The 19,202-nt window shown below is 40.0% G+C and overlaps 2 protein-coding genes across 4 annotated transcripts in view; one reads left to right on the top strand and one right to left on the bottom strand.

Annotated features, from left to right (window-relative positions):
• The window catches only part of RPP30 (ribonuclease P/MRP subunit p30), a 34,553-nt gene extending 29,271 nt beyond the window's left edge, over window positions 1–5,282 (top strand). For 2 of the 3 annotated variants that reach the window (XM_065407556.1, XM_065407555.1), the window contains one exon: window positions 5,058–5,278. In XM_065407556.1, coding sequence (XP_065263628.1) covers window positions 5,058–5,164 — 107 coding nt within the window. In that variant the 3' untranslated portion in view covers window positions 5,165–5,278. Of the gene's footprint in view, window positions 1–5,057 lie in introns of all 3 variants that reach the window. The other variant, XM_065407557.1, reaches the window with a different exon arrangement.
• A 3,596-nt stretch (window positions 5,283–8,878) lies between these two features.
• ANKRD1 (ankyrin repeat domain 1) lies at window positions 8,879–18,367 on the bottom strand. Its single transcript, XM_065408130.1, has 9 exons — window positions 18,341–18,367; window positions 16,208–16,387; window positions 13,697–13,834; window positions 13,479–13,586; window positions 12,625–12,723; window positions 11,187–11,285; window positions 10,926–11,024; window positions 10,638–10,740; window positions 8,879–8,973 (listed from the first exon to the last, which is right to left on the bottom strand). The coding sequence occupies exons 1-9, from the start codon at window positions 18,365–18,367 to the stop codon at window positions 8,879–8,881; spliced, it is 948 nt and encodes a 315-aa protein (XP_065264202.1).
• Window positions 18,368–19,202: the final 835 nt, after the last annotated feature.

Raw genomic sequence — 19,202 nt, 5'->3', positions numbered from 1 at the left:
GTTCTTTTGCAAGGTTCTCTTAAGGTATGTTTCCTGTCTGCTTGCAATACACATATATAGGAGGTTTTTTTCTTCCCAACACATAGGGTACATCTATACTTACTTCCTGGTCCGGATGTAAGCGATCGATCTTCTGGGATCGATTTATCGCGTCTTGTCTAGATGCGATAAATCGATCCTGGATCGATCCCGGAAGTGCTTGCCGTCGACGCCGGTACTCCAGCTCAGCGAGAGGAGTACGCGGCATCGATGGGGGAGCCTGCCTGCAGCGTCTGGACCCGCGGTAAGTTCGGACTAAGGTACTTCGAATTCAGCTACGTTATTAACGTAGCTGAATTTGCGTACCTTAGTCCGAAGTGGGGGGGTTAGTGTGGACCAGGCCATAGAGGAGCATCTTTCCAATTAGTGTTGGTGAAAATTGCATGTATGGCTTGGGGATACCTAGCATACTTGACAAGTGGTGTTAGGTGCCATTATAACTGCCCGTATCCGTTTTCATCCTTCTGTAAAGTAAAGTGCTTTTGAATAGATTGAAATGCTCTAGGTGCAGATAGATTGAACAAGCATACTGAAGAGGGTAACACTCAAGTCTGTGTTATGCCATTGCTTTTTAATACTTCAGAATTAAGATGCCCCCTAAGTTAGATTTTAAAAAAAAAATCTACTTATTGTAAAGGCCTGATTTGAAGTTTGACAATGTATTTTCTATTTTTAAATGTCCACTTTTAAAATCCTGGGATGCAAAGGAATTTTAAAAAACAAGACATTTTGTTCAGAAGTGCTGAGCTTTTTCAAATACTCTGGAGAAAAACGTTACATCTTCCAAAATGCAACATGTGTATGCTTTCAGACACACTGCAGTTGGCCTTTCTGCAAGGCATTTTCACATGGAATACAAATAAGATTTCAGGAGAGGAAAATAAAGCCTAAACTTTTATCTAGTTGCTTTTTATAGCTTGGTGAGTTTAAAACACTGTGGCTGTGTTGTGACTATTATTCTGCCTTCGACCTTAAGGGCTTGTAAATGAAACCACATTTCATAATCCTAACAGCTAAATAAATGCCTAGTGCAGCACTTGGGTGGTAGCCTTGTTCTAAACCAATTAAACTACCCCAGACTCATAGATTCCAAGGCCAAAACAGACCATTGTGATCATTTTAGCCTGACCTCCTTTATAATACAAAATAACTCCTAGAGGATATCTTGTAGAAAAATATCCAATCTTGATTTGAAAATTGTCAGTGACAGAGAATCCACCATGACCTTTGGTAAATTGTTCCAATGGTTATTTACTCTGTGTTAAAATTGTATGCCATATTTCCAGTCTAAATTCGGTCTAGCTTCATCTTCAAGCTATTGGATCATGTTATAACTTTCTTTGCTAGACTGAAGATCCCATTTTTTGGTCTGCATGTAGGTACTTGCAGATTGTAATCAAGTCACCTCTGAACCTTCACTTTGTGAAGCTAAATAGATCGAGCTCCTGGAGTCTATCACCATAAGGCAGGTTTTCTAACCCTTTAGTCATTCTCGTGGCTCTCCTCTGAATGTCTCCAATTTTTCAACATCCTTCTTAAATTGTGGGCATCAGAACTAGAGAGAGTATTAAAGTACCAGTTGCACCGGTGCCAAATGCAGAGTTAAAATAATCTCTTTACTCCTACCTGAGGTACCCCTGTTTATGCATCCCAGGATTGAATTAGTCTTTTTGGCAACAAGGTCGCACAGGGAGCTCATGTTCAGTTCATTACCTACCATGACCCTCAGATCTTTTTCTGCATTACTGCTTCCCACAACAGAGTTCCCCATTCTGTAAGAATGGCCTACATTTGGTTCCTAGATGTATACAGTTATGTTTTAGCTGTATTAAAACACATATTATTTACTTGCACTCTGTTTAACAGGCGATCTGGATTGCTCTGTATTAGTGACCTGACTCACTCCCCCAATTCGTGTGTCATCGGCAAACTTCGTCAGTGGTGATTTAATGTTTTATTCCAGGTCATTGAATAAAATGTTGAATAGTATAGAGCCAAGAATATATCCTTGTGCGAACACAGTAGGAACACATCCCCTCAACAGTGATTCCCAATTTACAGCTACATTTTGAGGCCTATCAGTTAGCCGGTTTTTAATCCATTTAATGTGTGCCATGTTAATTTGATATTTGTCTAGCTTTTTTAATCAAAAGTCAAATGCCTTACAGAAGTCTAAGTGTATTACATCAACACTATTACCTTTATCAGCCAAACTTGTAATCTTCTAAAATATCCTCCTAAAAAAAGGTATCATGTTAGTCTGACAGGACCTATTTTGCATAAAACTATGATGATTTGCATTAATTACATTCTCCTCTTTTAGTTCTTTATTAATCGAGTACCGTATCAGCCACTCCATTATCAATTATCAATGTCAGTCTGACAGACCTATAATTACCCAGGTTACCCTGTTCACCCTTTTTACATATTGGGACATCATTAGCTTTCTTCCAGTCTTCTGGAACTTCTCCAGTGTTCCATGACTATTGAAAACCAACATTAAGAGGCCAGTGAGCTCCTCGGCCAGCTTTTCTAAAATTTTGGATGCAAGTTATCTGGACTGCTGATTTAAAAATGGCTAACTTTAGTAGCTGCTGTTTAACATCCTCCTGAGATGCTAGAGGAATGGAAAGTGTGTTATCATATGATGACATTATGTCATCTGTTAATTTTGCGAAATACAGAACAGAAATATTTATTTAACATTTCTGCATTATTATGGATAATTCTACCACGTCCATCTACTAATGGATCAATACCATTATCAGAATTCTTTTTGTTCCTAATATACTTAAATTCCTTATTGTCCTTAACATAGCTTTTCCCTTGCGTCCCTTTGCTCCCTTATCAATTTTCTACAATTTCTAACTTCTATATATTCATTACTGTCAACTTCCCTGTTCTTCCATTTATGTAGTAGTTTTTTATTTTTTATAGCTACCTTCACTTTCCCTCTAAACCATTTTTTAACCAATATGGCCGCCTTCCTTGATTGTGGATTTTTGGGCATCTAGTAAAATTAGCAGAATTAGCATAAGGGTTATTTATGCCCTACTGTTGTAACTAGGTGCTAATTGATTAATGCAAAGCCACACTGCCACTACTTAAAACTATTACAAGTCTGTGCAAAACTGTTTTTCTGTCTATGGTATTAAACTGAAACAAATCCACTTGATTTTTTATTTTAACCAATTGTCCAATTTATAAGATATTTTTAAGTGGGTTTGGCAGTTTTAGCTGCTTCTGTTATATCAAGAAGTCCTAAAGGCCTTTTCAGTCTTTCAGGATAATCTTTATTTTTCCTTGTTTGTTTTTTTAACTTCATAAATATTGGGTGTATCAAGTCTGATGTTCCCTGGTTTTGCTGGAGCATCTCTTGGGGGGTGGGGGAAAAATTGGGTCATGCAAGTAACTATTGTGAGATTGCACGCCTTAGCTGAAGGGAAGCAAGGTGTGAAATGTTTAACAGAAGCATCTTTTCTCTAAAATGTTCATTAGTCCATTGATTGTAGCCAAAGGAAAACAGAGTTTTAAACAGTCTGAACAAGTCCTTGTTCTCTTAGTAATTCAGCTTTGTCTCCTGACTCTTGTGAAGTTATAATATAATTAGTTCTCCTGTTGCTGTAGTCTCCAGGCAAAACAAACACCTGAATTTCTATCTTTTAATTTCTGCTTTAAAAAAGCACAAACCCTTTCCGGCCTTCTTCAGGGCACAAGCCCACTTTTCTCTCTCCCTTTTCAAGTCACCTTCAAGAGCTAGTTTCTACCCTCAGTTACTATCTTGTAGCCTCCTACCTCACGGGTTTACAAGGATCTGAAAGCCATATTTGCCCCTTCTCTATCTTATGTCCAGAATTCCTGTATTCTCTACATTCAGGATCTCAGGAATTGAGACCATAGAAAATACAATGTATAGATATTATCCTGCCTAATATTGGTGACCCGTTTTGGGTCTTATGTACGCGAATAACCATGTGCCTTATAACTGACCAGTGCAAGTCATTGCTTATACCTACACAGAACATCTGCACTTTGGGTTTGCACTGGAACAGTTGCACCAATAACCAATTTTAAACCATCTCCACCCTCCTGGTACACAAGACCTTCAGCTCTTTCCCTACTGATGGTGCCTGAAAGTTCAGTGTGCATGTTTCCTATGTCAAGTGAGTGAAGTGTGGAAACTGTGCTCTCCACAATAGTAGTTCCAGAACAAGTCCACTGAACTCCTCTGAGACATCACAGGAGGATCCCCAAGAAATAGAGGAATGGTAGGTAGTAAACTCACTTGCATGCATCAGGATGAGCAGATGAACAGACGTGCCACTCCTGGGGATTGAATTAGTGGTCCCACTTCCTTTTCCATTCCCTATTGCCTGTGGTGTCTTGTGATGCCAAAAGTCAAGATAATTATGCCTGAAGAAGAGGAGCTGGGTGTCTGGGGGACCCAGTGAATGTGAGTGGAATGCAATTTTTAATGGTCCTTGTGTGAAACATACAGGAATCTGTTCTCATACAGGAAGCTGGATGAAATGACCTTGTTAGCATCCTGTTAACCAGTTCTGTGGCATAACGCAGGAGACTGAAATAATTAAACTTTTGAATATGTACTGTTTATTCTTGGGTTTGAGCATTTTTGTCTCTGCTGCCTTTTAAAATGTGTTTGAATGCTCATATTTTACTGCTCCACAGCTGTGTGAAATGCACAGGCTGCTACCATAGAGAGCAAAGGGATGCAATGCCACATGAAAAGAGGGAATTTGGGATTGGCAGAGTGAGGCAGTCTGGGGTTATCTCCCATATGAAATGGGCAACAGAATGCAAATTTGAGAAGCACTGTGTTAGTAACATATAATTCAGATCCATTGCATTGTGCCAGCATTATCTGTGGGGGGGAGATGGAGAAGTACTTGTTAGGCACAGGTATGGAAACAGACTGAAATAAGCAGTTAACATATTAGTATCACTTTTACTTGATCTGTTTTGAACGTAGTTTGCTTTTTTTCATTTTTAAATTCTAGAAACCAGAAAGACTGCTTTTGGGGTGGTGTACACCAAGAAAACCCCCCGAGCTTCGGAGGAGGAAGGCGTTCTCCCAGTCCGCAAGAAAGCCAAGACTGAAGTATGAGGATCAAACCCCAACTTCTCAGCTTCCATAAAGTCCTTTCCTCCCATGCTACCCACCTTGATGCCTTGATTCGTTATTTTAATTTGTTCAGCTAAGAATCTTTTATAAAAAAAACACTTTTATGTTTGTGCAAGAATAAGGTTATTGAAATCCATAACATTTCACCACAGCAGAACGATCTTACTGCTGCTGGTAAAAGGATAATGTAGGACTATTTTGCCATTTTTGTTAGAGCAGTGGTCTCTTCCCTACCCCTCCCAATCGCTGAAGGTTAAAAAGGTGTAGCGTTTGTAGTATTAGTGTGAAAAATGTTACAGCATGAATTTTACAGCTGCTTACGTCTTTCTATACAGTCACATGATTTTACTATTAGCCCTTCTAAAACATGATCACCACTTCTTCTCTTCATCAAAGTTTAGAAAGTTTCCAGATATTTTACCTTACCACTGCAAGCCAGTACCCACAATCCCCCAACTGGCATAAGAAAAATAGTTGCATGGTGCAGAATAGCCCTGTCTAATTTTGTTTCATTATGATAGTCTACTGAAACAGAGATTCTGGCATCTTTGAATTGCAAGGAAATCCCTTGTCAGTTACTTGTATTACAATAGCTCCTACTGGCTTGAGCCCATTATATTAGACATGATACAAAGATATAACTAAAAGACAGTCCCTGCCCAGAAGATCTTAAAATCGAAATATGGGACAACGGCTAGTTACACCAGACAGACAAGAAGAGCCTAAGGTAACACTTAGATGAGTGTGATCAATACGATAAGCAGTGGTCACAGCATGCTAGCTGCCTAACCTCGGTCTAAGTAACCTTAGACAAATAAAACTTGCATCAGGTTTTTGCACCAGCAAGAGCATCTATTCTGTTACCAGTTCCTACCTCAGTGCATATCATCCAGCTGCCTGCAGATTATAATCAACTCCCTCCTGCAAAACGTTTTTAAGGCTCTTCCAAGTCTTGATTAAGGCTTTTCTTTTGATGGTGAACTAATATGAAAGAGGGGTAAGAGACTGTAATGGACCAGCTGTGTGTCAAACTATGATGATTTCAGCCCTTTGGCCACCTCTGGAAGCAAGCGAAGAAATGCTAATTATAGCTTGTAACATACTGCATGTCCTTTTGCAGTAGATTTATAGAAGGTAAAACTCAACAATTGGACTAAGCACCATGGATGGAGTTTTGCTTTAAAATTCACGAACACTTTTAGAAATGGACTGTGTTAGTCACAAGAAGTTTTTACTTTGAGGAGCGTACAATGCAATTTTTGCCCTTAATGTTCTTTGACTTTGTGCTTGACCTGTTGTTGTCAGTCATTGGGTATCATTACATTAGTTTGTCCTTTAATGAATCATAAACAAGGTCCTGACATGCTGGCTGAAACAAAGGGGGAGACCAAATCCAGCTGACTACTAAATATGGGCGTGGCACTGCCTTCTCTTGCCATGGCCAGAGAGGTACTTGCTTTGAGCGAGAGAGAAATTGCTTGTTGAATGAGGCATAGAGAGAGGTTTGTGAATGTGGAACAAGCAGCATGGTAATCTGGCTTACTATTTGTGTAACATCAGTTCGAGCCTGGACCTAACCTTGCTAACAGCCTATATTATTTGTTCTTTATCTCCTCCCTCCCAAGCACTGATAGAATAGTAGGAGACACCACATTTAATTCTTTAAATTGGATTTCTTTTTGTATCACACTAGCCTCTGATGCCTGGACTGTATAAATATTTCTCAAGTATAAATGTGGACAAAAGAAAAAGTCAGAGCCTATTTCCAGCAAGTTCCATTCCTAGCTCTCATGGACACTGAGCTGGTCTGTTGCACAGGAGTGGTGTAGCTGCAGAACGTGGGTGGTGAGCAGTGACAGGGATCTCCTATAACTCAACGAAGAGGAGCCTATTATTAAGTCCCAGCATTTACAGAGATTTTTGTAAGTACTTGCATATAGTGGGCTGGATTAATTAGGGAGCACTTTGGAAAACACTTGTCTGAAGAGGATGATCTGTTTCATCCATCATCAAGATAGGTGGCTGCTAATAGAATTCTATAGGTATTGATGATTTGTGGGTAGATCACATCTGTGCTCTTTTATTGTCATGTTCGGTTATAATCACTCACATGCAAAACCACACTTTTGTAATACAATATTCATGCACACTGCCAAAGTCTAAATATAATTAACAGTTTTTAAATGACTGTCCATAGCCCATCATTTGCAGCAATGTGTCACCAGGACTTGATTTGGGTTTATTTCTAATGTTTGCTGACTAAAGTCTGACTGAACTGGGGGAGGGGGTGTACACAATGAGGCAGTGGTAGTTTCTCATGTGGGAGGCTGCGACACTGGAGTGTGGTTTTAATTAAGTGCAGTGTAAAAGCCCACTATAACATTAAAAGATCTAGAACTCCCACCTGGTGCATCTACAGGGATTAGAGTAAGGGAGAGCAGGGGAGAATATCGTTTTGCTTTCTCTACTAGAAGCAAAGGGAGAGCTGCTCTTCCTCTCCCAACATGGGCGAGTACAGTTCCCCCACTTCCTTGGCTGGTGCTGTTCAAGCTTCCCATCCTGTTTGACTCTGCTTTAACTACTACTTAGCTGAGGAGCTGATGCCTATTCAAACTGAAAACTGAATTTTTACTTCGGTATTGACCACTATCTGTCTAACCTTTTAAAAAAAAAAAAAAAAAAAACCCACACAAATGAAGCTAAAAAGGGGTTTAATAATTAAAACATAGTACTTCAGAGCTGGTAGCTCCAGGTAGCTGAGTAATTTTCTAAAGAAACTACACCTAATCATTTAGCTAACAAAGGGAAAGAAGCGGACTGTCTGGCAGCATCATGGTGCTCCCTCCATACAACTTCTCTACCTGGCAGAATACACTCGGAGACAAAAAGAACCACACAGTTTATTAAATTTTAAATAAGATCAATACAAAATGTACATAAAAAACAGTACACATTTACAAATATACATCTCTTTCCTTAAATCAGTGTATACCAGCTTGTCAGAGGTGCATGTTCCTTCACTATCGTCCTCTTACCTTCAGAACATTGTTTGACCCAGCAACCAAACAATTACTTCATGTTAGACTTGGGCTTCTTTATCAATGGCTAAACAACACAAGTCCAATTACTGAACTGTTCCTTTAATTCCACTTGGCATCTTAGTAAACCTTCCATTGCTTTCTACTGTCTTCCACATATTGCCACTCATTTTACCAGCTTACTCTAATACTGAGAGTTAACAGAGACAGGGCAACAATGACATGTTAGTTAATTAGGTCTATTGAAAGGCTTGATAGGAGTACACTGGGACTGCTGACTAAGATAAGGGCGGGGAGGGTGTTAATATTGCTGACTGATTCACGTTACCACAGTAGTAACTGTAGCACTCTGTATAAAAACAACGGTAACATGACTTGTTGACAAAGATCAACAATGATAATCATTTGAACCACTAACAAAATAAAATAAATAAAGCAACTTTAAATCAATGGAATTTTAACACAAACTGTCTTTAAATATTTCTGAATCTTTGTTCTAGAGTATTCCAACAAAGGCAGCTACAAATAATCCAATAGGATACAAATTTTTTCTTCAGTAAAAATAGCATGTTCAGTGCAATTTTTCTTGAGGTTGGTTGGTGCTTTTAAACTGCTGAAGAGGAAACTACTTTTCTCCAGGCAAGTAATTTTTCTGTCTTCAGAATGTGTTTATATGGGAGTTCTGTTTAAGGCTGTTGAATATCTCTTTGGTGCCATTCTGCCACTGAAGAACAAGATCCATAGGGGTTTTCTCTTCCTATTCAAAAGAGTGAGGGGAACCAGGTTTAATTTCAGTTGGTAAACTTAAGTAAATTAATGTCCCTGTTCTCTTCTAGTTCTCTGTGTTAGACACATATGTCTAATGTATGGTCTTTCTATATTTGATGACACCTAAGTTCTGGCTCAAACTCATCACCATGGTATCCACTGCCCCGCTCTATAGAGGTATTCCTGCTCCTTTTGAAGTTAGCGGCTAACAACTATCCATTAATTTCAGTGGTTGCAGGAGCAGGCCCTATTAGTAAACATCCTGATCAATAATAAAGCACACTTTAAATTTCATCTGTTAAAATACCTAATGCTTTCAGTTACACAAAGTTTAATTTAAGCTAAAACAAAATAATCAGGAATCTGGTTAGCTAAACCATAAATCACTCAAACTGAAATAGGTGTCTACATAGGGGGTTGCAGTAGTTTAAACAGCTTTAAAAATCACACCTTAAGCTAAACAGGTACAATGTGTGTAGACAAGGCCTAAGAGAGCAGATTTTTGGCTTTCAGCACTTACTGTCCCTTCATCATTCTTCATACATATGCTGATGAATATGGTCATTAGTGACTATGTTACAGAGGGACTAAATAGAGTGGACTGAGGAAGTTGCCTGGAAGTCTTAGCAAAGTGCTGTTCCTGGGCAGCAAGGCAGATAATTTGGAAAAAATCAAATTGCAAAAATTGGTGATTGACGGCAATAGAGGTCACTTTCCAGCCTGACATGGCTTTGGGGAAAAAATGTCCTGATTTCGTGAGCGGGGATGAGCTAATTTGCTGTATTTTAACAACTGGTTACAGACAGCTTCCTGTTACTCCATAGCTGCTACTGTCAGAATTACCAAATGCAAAAGGTCAGTTTTGGGGCTTCTGAAATTAATCTTAAAAGTTCTGCTTAAGCCAGAGTTCCCTCAATTGATTTACAGGTCCAGCTGGTCAGGTTACTAATTAACTCTATTCATCCAGACACAGCCAAGACCAGCCATCAGCTGACTTTCTTTTTAGGGGGTTAAGAATCAACTGCAGTTTGTGATGTTTAAAATATTATAAACATACAGTGCAAGTGCAACAGGTTGTAACAAAGAATTGCTCCAAAAGAATAATATCTCTGGATTTTTTTTTAAGATAGGTCACCTGGGTAGATTTAAGGTGGAGTATAATTTTAAATCTGAGTTGGATAAAAATTTGATTTTTTCAAAAATGTACTGAAAATTTTTCATGAAACAGAAACCATTTTTCAATACGTTCTACTTTAAATTAATCTTATTTAGGAGGTCAGACTAGATCAGAGATTGGCAACGTTTGACCCGCATCCGTAGGTTCGGCCAATCGCAGCTCCCACTGGCCGCGGTTCGCTGCCTCAGGCCAATGGGGGCTGCATGAAGCTGCAGCCAGCACATCCCTTGTCCCGCGCCGCTTCCGGCAGCCCCCATTGGCCGGGAGCAGCGAACCGCGGCCAGTGGGAGCCGCGATCGGCCGAACCTATGGATGTGGCAAGTAAACAAACCGGCCCGGCCCGCCAGGTGGTTTACCCTGGCAGGCCGCGGGCCAAACGTTGCCAATCCCTGGACAAGATTATCATAATGGTTCCTTCTGGCCTGCAGATCTATGAAACTTTTCTGATGGGAAGATTCTGTACTAATCTTACTTACACGGTTCTTTATATGTAGATTTGCTCCATACATAATCAGGAGTCTAATCATTTTATAACGATTCAGCCTCACTGCATCATGAAGTGGGGTGTCTCCTTCCTAAAACAAACAAAAGAAGATTGATTACTGGCTTAGATTCTGTGTGCTCACCCATCATTCAAGGCTGAACAAAGTACACAGCCATTTTACAATCAAGTGGAATTATAAAGGCATATTGTCAGCTCAGTGCTAGATGGTAATTGAGAGTTAGCCTCTATGTTAAGTAAAATATATAATTTACTTACTCTGTCTTTGGCATTGAGATCTGCTTCACAGGCAATGAGGTGCTCAGCACATTCACACTGACCCGTCCTCACAGCTACATGCAAAGGTGTACTGAGCAACTAGCAAATGGGAGGGAGAAAACAATCAGAGGGAGCAGGAAAATTATCAACAAAAAAATAATCAAATCTGATTTAGAGCCAGTACATGGAGAACAGCTGCCAAAATAATGGACTGGGGATCAATTTTTCATATCCAGCTTAAAAAGCCATATAAGAACATACCTTGTCTCTGGCGTTTCTGTTTATTCCTTTGTTGAGCAGGAATTTCAGAACTTCCAGGCTTCCCCCACGACATGCCCAGTGAAGAGCAGTAGATTCAAGCTACAACCATAAAATAATTGAACCAAAACCCAACAAATTAAACAATTGTGATCATTTTAAAATGAATAAATATTGGTTTTAATTCAGTCTGACCTAAATCAAATTACTGCAAGTCAGGGAACACTGAGCTGTAGCCATTAGCAGCTTTTTCTTAATTGGCTTTAATGTCTCTAGTCCTGCTGATTTATCATCCTTCACAATCATTGCATGTTGTACTTAAAGGCAGTGGGATTTGGCAACACGGCAATAGTAGAGGGTGTCTGGGCCACTTGATGATTATCACATGCCTTAAATTAAACCTGTACTAAGTGCAGATTTATTTTTCTACACAGTAATTTAAAACAAGAGGTCCAAAATTTTCAAACCTGGCTGCCTATATGGAGGCCCCCCTAATTTTAAATGATCTGCCCTTTCAAAAGTGTCCAGCATCCACAAATTTCAGTGAACTCAATGGAAGTAGTGAATGATCAGCACTTTTAAAAATCAAGCTACTTATATTTGGGTGCCTGCTATGGGTTTAGAAACCTAACTGTGGGCAGCCAAGTATGAACGTTCTAGCCACGTCTGGTGTTCGGTTTTTGATGTCTAGCAATATTTTTTTACTCTGTTTTGATGCCTTTTGGACTCCAAAACATAAGAAAAACAAAGCTCAGTGTAAAGAACCATTATCTTTTCCAAGCTGTTCTGCAGATGGGGAGGGGGTCCCTCTCACCATCTACTCCCCAGGTTTCCTCCTGCCCCTTGGGAATCCTTCTTGTTCCTCCATCCCTCTACAACTCCCACCTCCAGTCACTGGAGAGTTAAGTGAGGCTTCTCTGAGCCCTGCTGTGTAAGAATGATGCAAATAGTCAGGAGGGGAGAAGTGCAAAAGCAGCAGCAAATGTTGCTTACTCCACTTAGGGATAGCATTCCAGAAGAGCAGCGTGCTCTCTTCTGCTCCAGGCTGAAATCCCAGCCCAGGCATTGGGGTTGTATTGTGCACCTGCGATCAGTTGATGAGGCTATGGCATCTCTACCACTTCGTAGAGGTGACAGGCCTGGAGTAGTGTCCTGACCCCAAGTTTGCTACTCTTCTTTAGGCTTTGGTCAGGCTCTGTTGTGAACATGCATCAGAAGATATGCTGGGCAGTCTGTTTCTCATCCTCGCATCTTCCAGCAGCCCATTTGGGGAGGTTGCAGGAAGAGGGGCAGACACCCTTTCCTTATACTCCCTTCTCAATAGTCCTGTTTTCGGGGTACACTCTTACAAGCTGCTCTAATCACTTGTGATGGACCCTGTAATTCTGTCTCTTGTATGGGTCAGCCGGTTTTACAAAGAAACTTAAACAGATGTATATACCATATCTTGGAACTCAAGTTGGGCTCCAGCTTCAACTAACTTTTCCACCAGCGTCAGATGTCCTTCTGAGCATGCTCTGTGCAATGCAGTGCGTTGATACTGTCAATTAAAACAGGGATAAGTCAAATACTGTGTGTGGCACAGAGATCTGTGAAATCCTTTTCCTTCTTGTACCCTGGGATGATAGCAAACACACATTTTATGCTGATTCATTTCTCAGTGTGTATGCTTTTGAGACCTTAAATCTGCTAAATTTTAATAGCAACCTCCTAGATGACAGCTGCCTACCCAGCACATTTTAAAGGGCATGAGTAATGTCTGCAATGTGGCATTCAAATTAAAAACCTTCTGAACCTCTTGAATTCCCACGTCCATATTATACTATGTTGCAAATGCACTTTAAAGCAGGGTATGGTTTAAGGAATCAGACAGTTCCTTCCTAGCTTGGAATGTGGCAGAGTCGGATATCCAAACAAAGCTGTGCTTTTTAAGAATGAAAGAATCCGGTTTTCGTAACTGTGCAGAAAGGCTTCTGTATTGTAGCTCATTGTCATGGAATCCTGCAGCATTGAAAGGCCTTTTGCCAAAGGAAATCAGGGTTTCCTGATTGCCATCATGTTTCCAATAAATATACAGACTTTCCTACGTAAAATATACTGTATTTGTTCCCGGGGGTCCCTTTAAAGCAAGAAAACTTAATAAGTTGTAGTTTCCTGTAGTTAACGCTCTTTCCTTTATGCTGCCAAAGGGTAAGAGAGGCTACAAAATGTAATTGAAATTGGAATTTTGCTTAACTACACCCCGTGATCTCTTTTGCTGCTATCTTTCTAAAGTAATAAGAATAAAGGTTGTACCTTATCACAAGCATCTGGATCCCCTTTGTCTGACAGGTATTTTTCAATTACTGGCAATTTATTCTCCAGTGCAGCTTTTAAAAATGTAGGTACATCCACTGGTCCTGTCTGATGGAGACAAATATACAGAATATAAATGTGTGTTGCAGCTGTACACTGTTCCAGAAATCCCATCAAGTCTTTCATAAAAGAATGCACTTTCTAATAATAGAACTTACAATAACTTCTGGTTCAGGTTCCTTTAAAACGGGCACTTTCACTTTTGTGCATTTTTTCCTTTTCTTCAGCTGAATAATTTTTTCAAGATCTTGCAAGTTTTCAAGTTTTGGTCTCTCCTCTAGCTTTTTCTTCTTGATCTGAATGAAACAAGCAAATGATAAGACTGAGTCCAGAGGGAATGCAAAACTCCTTTCCTTTCAGCACAGCAATGCAGTTTACACTGTCAATCAACTAAATTTAAACTGGAAATAAGATGTCACTGTTTAACTGCATGGGATAATTAACCACTGGAATAGGTAATTAAAGGGTCTGGTTAATACTCCATCACTTGTAGCCTTTAAGTTAAATTGAATCTTTCTAAAAGTTACACTCTTTCACTAGAGCCCTGCGCAAATACAAAATTTGTATCCACATCCGATCCGGGAACATGGTCCTCAAATATAAAGCAGATGTCCTCTGATTTGCAGGGCTCTAGATATAAAATTTGGATCCGTATCCATCTGCAATTTGCTGATATAAAGCAGATATACACAGATTTGCAGGGCTCTACCTTTCAACCACAACTTGTTGTGGTAGATACAGTAATCACTGGGTGACATACTACAACTTGTGTAATATAAATCAGACAGATGATCATAATGGTCCCTTCTGACCTTAAAATCTATGGAACCTGTGAATTGTGATGGTTGTACTGATACTATGGGTAGCAAAAGTATCTACAAGTAATTTTTGCCTCTGTGTTTCCTTGATCCCTGTTCTGCTTGACTAATTTCTGCCCTAAGAACCCATACAGCGTTCGGTAGTCAGTAGATTTGCACAAGCTATGAAGGAAGAACTTGGCCTTTTGTTTTTCCTCTATGTAGCATAAAATTCCCGTTTCTGCATATTGTATCATTTCCCATGGAATTTTATGGCCAAATAGTGAGAGATGTTGAGTACCTGTAACTACTATTGACTTCAAATACCAGCTCCATGTCCCCAGAACCTTTCAGGATGTGGCCCACAGTTTTTCTTCCTGCATTATTGTGTAGCTGATGGCTTTAACTTAAGGAAAATACACCTTTAAATGAACCCAGGGTTCATACTGACCTGTAGTTTCACTCAGTATTGTTACACTGTAGAAATCTACTAAAAATGTCATTGCTGTCCTTAAAAGGGGGTGCCAGTAAATGCTTACGGCCTAATTCAGATCTGGTGTAAAAAGGTGCAGCTGTTCTGAAGTCACTATAGTTACACCTGCTTACAAGTATGAATTTGGCCCCTAATGACTAAAAAACTAAGTGCTCAAGAGCCAGATTCTGCCACTCTTACCCATATTGTATAGTTCTCTTGACTTCAGTAGGACTACGCAACGGAGGCCGGTGCTTGTGACAGGGCTGGAAGCTAGCAGGTGAGCCAGCCCTCTGATCACTTAGGCATCAGCCAGCTGCCTTGAGAAGGCTGATTGGGAAGGTGTAAGCTAATTAGCTGATCAGGTTGGGAGGCTGGATGATCCAGTTATACCTCTCTACTGATAGACTAAGGTTATAGGAAGATAGTACCGGGGCCACAGAAGGAGTAAGCAGGACTATCTGAACCTAATGATCTTAAGAAAGGGTGATCTCTGTACTTCCCAGGCCTTGCAGGAAAGGGGTGAAGCCGTAAAGGTAAGGATGCACTGTATGTAATGTTGCTGAATGGGACTATATTGGTGTTGGGGAATGGGAATGTAAATCAATTATGCAAAGTTGCTACTCAGTAAAGAGTCTGAGCGGTTCCTGGGGTATCTGAGGGTGGGGCCAGAGCATGCCCTGTTACAGTGCTACACAAGGAGAGTAAAGGGGGTAGAATCTGGCCCTAAATAACTAAAAATGTAAAATGACTAGGTGAGCAGACACTTCATGTCTATTTTTAAGGGGGATTTTAATCAAGTAGCTTCACCTTCCCCTGTTTTGGATATGCTCTGTAATAAGGGCCTCCTCCAAAGCCCCGTTGAGTCAGTGGAAAGACTCCCACTGGCTAGTAAGCACATTCTGGAAAGGAACGCCCTTAGTAACGGGGGGCCAAGGTACAGAACTTTGCTATTAACACTTGGCAGGCGAATGGTGTGAGTGTGCCAGCTTGGGGAGTAAGGGCTGTCTAGCTGATGGTGACAATAGTTATGTTTATGAACGGGAGAGCTTTTCCCATATATGCTACTCCTTAACATACTCTACAGCTGGCCACAGGTACCTTCTGGACAGAAAAGATTCCTAGTTCTTCAGTTAGAAATTACAAATGAAGAGAGCTTTAGAAGCAGCTTGACAGCATTACTGGCTTGATACAAAGTCCATAGGATCCTTTCTTTGGACTTCAATGGACTTTGGATGAGGTCCTCTGTCCTTCTCACTGGGTAGTGAGCTGCAAAAGTTTTACTTCTTAAGCTCATCATAAAATTATTTTAGTTAGAACAAAACCATGTGGCATTTTAGGGCTACACCAGTACAGCAGCCACATGATGATAAAAATGAACACAAAACCAAAGCACTTACCTCTGCCTGTAGCTTTTTCTCCTTTTCATAGGTCAGGTTTCCTCGGGTCAGGGAGTGTTCAGGGAGTGTTTTCAGGTCTTCTTGTTTCTCTAATCTTACAGCAGTTTCGTACTCTCCATTTTTGAAGTCCTCAGGAAGGAAATCTCCAGTCTCTTTATTGTCACTCTTCTTCCCTGTCACCTGTAAAAGGGAACACAATGTTTTGTGATTGCAGCAGTGGTTAAAAAAACCTATGTGTAAGTGTTCTATCTGTCCCTAGACTGTGTGTGTGTGTGACAGTTGGATCCCAGTGCTTACTCATGCTCTGCAACAGGATTGGCTTTATGACAGTGGTTGCTGCAGTTTCATTAATGGCCTGATCCAACATCTATAGAAATCAATGAAGAAACTCCCATTGATGTCAGTGGGTGTTGGATCAAGCACTGTACCAGCTAGCGTGGATTATGAAGTTCTGAATCCCCTTTCTGACTGGCTGGGTCTTGGTTGCTGCTATGATAACAGTAGTACTACTGCAGCAAGTGTCTGACTACAAAGCCAACATCTCTTTCTGTTTTCCCATTAATTTCTATCCTGTGTAACATTCATCAGAAAGTCATAGAAGCTCAAGGTGGAAAGACACATTAAAGCCACCTGATCAACTTCCTGTCAGTGCAAAATCATTCCTTATTACTTACAAGCACAGTCTGCATGCTGCAGTGTGCAGACATAGCTGAAGATATGCTAGTCTCCGGGACCTTGCAGTCCAATTCAGACACATACAATAGAATTAAAACAGGTGTGATACATAGGCTAAGAGCCTGCTCCTCACCCACTGAAGTCAATGGTAAAGTTCCCATTGACTTCAATGTTGCTGGATAATGGTAGCTTTAGGTAGCCTATGCACACAATACAAATGAGAACAGTCCTTGAAAATGTTTCCTATGATTGCTAAAGTACCTTCAAAGTGTGTGTGTTAATCTTGGATGATTGCATGGTGCTGGTTGGGATTTATTTCAATCAAAAACTGTCACACAATTTGGTTTGTTGGAGAATTTAGCAGTGCAGAAATTGGAGGGACCTTGCCAAAGAATTTAACTCCAGTGTTTACTAACTATGCTATACAGCAGTTCCATCTTAAAAGTATTCCTCTGGGAGGAAAAGGAGTTTCCTAACAACATTCCAATGTTCCTCTACATTTGTCGTGTTTGCTCAGTTTATTGGTCAAATCAAGTTTGTTAGTTTGTAGTGTTCAGCCTATCTTTCAAAAAACTCCTTAAGCCATGAAAAACAGTTTATAGGAATTTTTGTTAGTGATTCTCAACATTACATTAAAAGTACAAAGGAAACAGTCTTGCTTATGTGATCTAGACCAGTGACTCTCAACCTTTCCAGACTACCGTACCCCATTCATGAGTCTGATTTGTCTTGCGTACCCCCAAGTTACACCTCACTTAAACTACTTGCTTACAAAATCAGACATAAAAATATGTGTCACAGCACACTATTACTGAAAAATTGCTTACTTCCTCATTTTTACCAGATAATTATAAAATAAATCAATTGGAATATAAATATTGTTCTTACACTTCAGTGTATAGTATATCGAACAGTATAAACAAGTCATTGTATGAAATTTTAGTTTGTACTGACTTCGCTAGTGCTTTTTATGTAGCTTGTTGTCAAACTAGGCAAATAACTAGATGAGTTAATGTAGCTCCTGGAAGACCTCTGCCTACCCCCAGCGGTACGTGTACCCCTGGTTGAGCACTAATTAACATCTAGACCTCTTTCTCCTTTTACCGAGTGCGCACCTTTTAAATATGTGATTTGCATATAAATACAGCAACTAAGCTTAAAAACAAAGTAAAAAGTATACAATGAATGCCAGGCTACACCATTCCTTCTGGTGAGTCATCTTCCAGTACAAAACCCAGTCAACTACTTTGTTATATTACATGGTGAACTCAACACTCAAGGAATAATTAAAACAAGTTCCTCCCAGCATAATGTGGTATAATAGATATAATTATGTACCAGAATATCATAGTGATAGTTGTCCTTTAAGTACCTGTAATAATAAAGATTCCCACTGATTAGTTACAATAAAAATCCTGAAATAACAATAATCGTGAATGAAAAGTAGTTTATACCTACCAGCTCCTCTACTTTCAGCATCATCATGTTTGCCAATGGTTGTAAGTTGTATTCCTTTATGACTGAAATCCCCTAATGCTCAGGTCAGCTCTGCTGAGACTCACCACGATAGCTTAGCTTATATATCTTTGGGAGAACTTAGACTGAGTGAGATAATCTTCCAACCTGGGAATCCAAGTACATCCCTAACGCTGCCAACTCAGAGGTAGGTGCATTCTCATTCCACATGTGTTAACTAGCCAGACCTAGTGTCGGGGTCAGGATAGGGTGGGGGTGTTCTGAGGGAGGGGGTTAGGCTTACAGTCTAACCACAGTGAATATGTGACTCATTATGCAACATGAGCTCATCATTCCATTGGCAATGACTAAATAGCTCAGCAATGCTAGTCATTCTGTCTATCCAGTGCCCACTAGGACAGCTGTCTGTTGATATTGCTTTTTTTTCCCCCCCCCTGACTTTCAGACCACTAGGAGTTACCGGAAAGGGTAAGTGACCCATGTGTAGCACTTGTAGTAATATTTTTCTGATAAGTGGACTGACAGCCCCTTAGGTTTTTGTGAAGCCATTCTTTTCATTATGGTCTATTCCTGGACTGTAAACAATTTTAGAGGAAAAGATTTTTTCTTCTCATGAGGACACCCTTCTATATTTGTTTGAAGGAATTACTAAGTCAGAATGATGTCTCTGGTGCTAAAAAGGCCTATGACATGTTAAGTTAGTCAGTGTAAGATGACATAAACAGCTAGCTTTGCATTTTCCCTTGAAGTTGTCATAGATTATAAAGAGAATGATAACTTATGACCTGTTACTCTTCAAAAATGTAAAATAATTGCTGCTTTCTTAAGCAATATTCTCCTTTAG

This window comes from Emys orbicularis, chromosome 7, assembly GCF_028017835.1.
Source record: "Emys orbicularis isolate rEmyOrb1 chromosome 7, rEmyOrb1.hap1, whole genome shotgun sequence".
Taxonomy (NCBI): Eukaryota; Metazoa; Chordata; order Testudines; family Emydidae; genus Emys; species Emys orbicularis.
The sequence above is the reverse complement of the archived record's forward strand: the minus strand, read 5'-3'. Positions and strand labels throughout refer to the sequence as shown.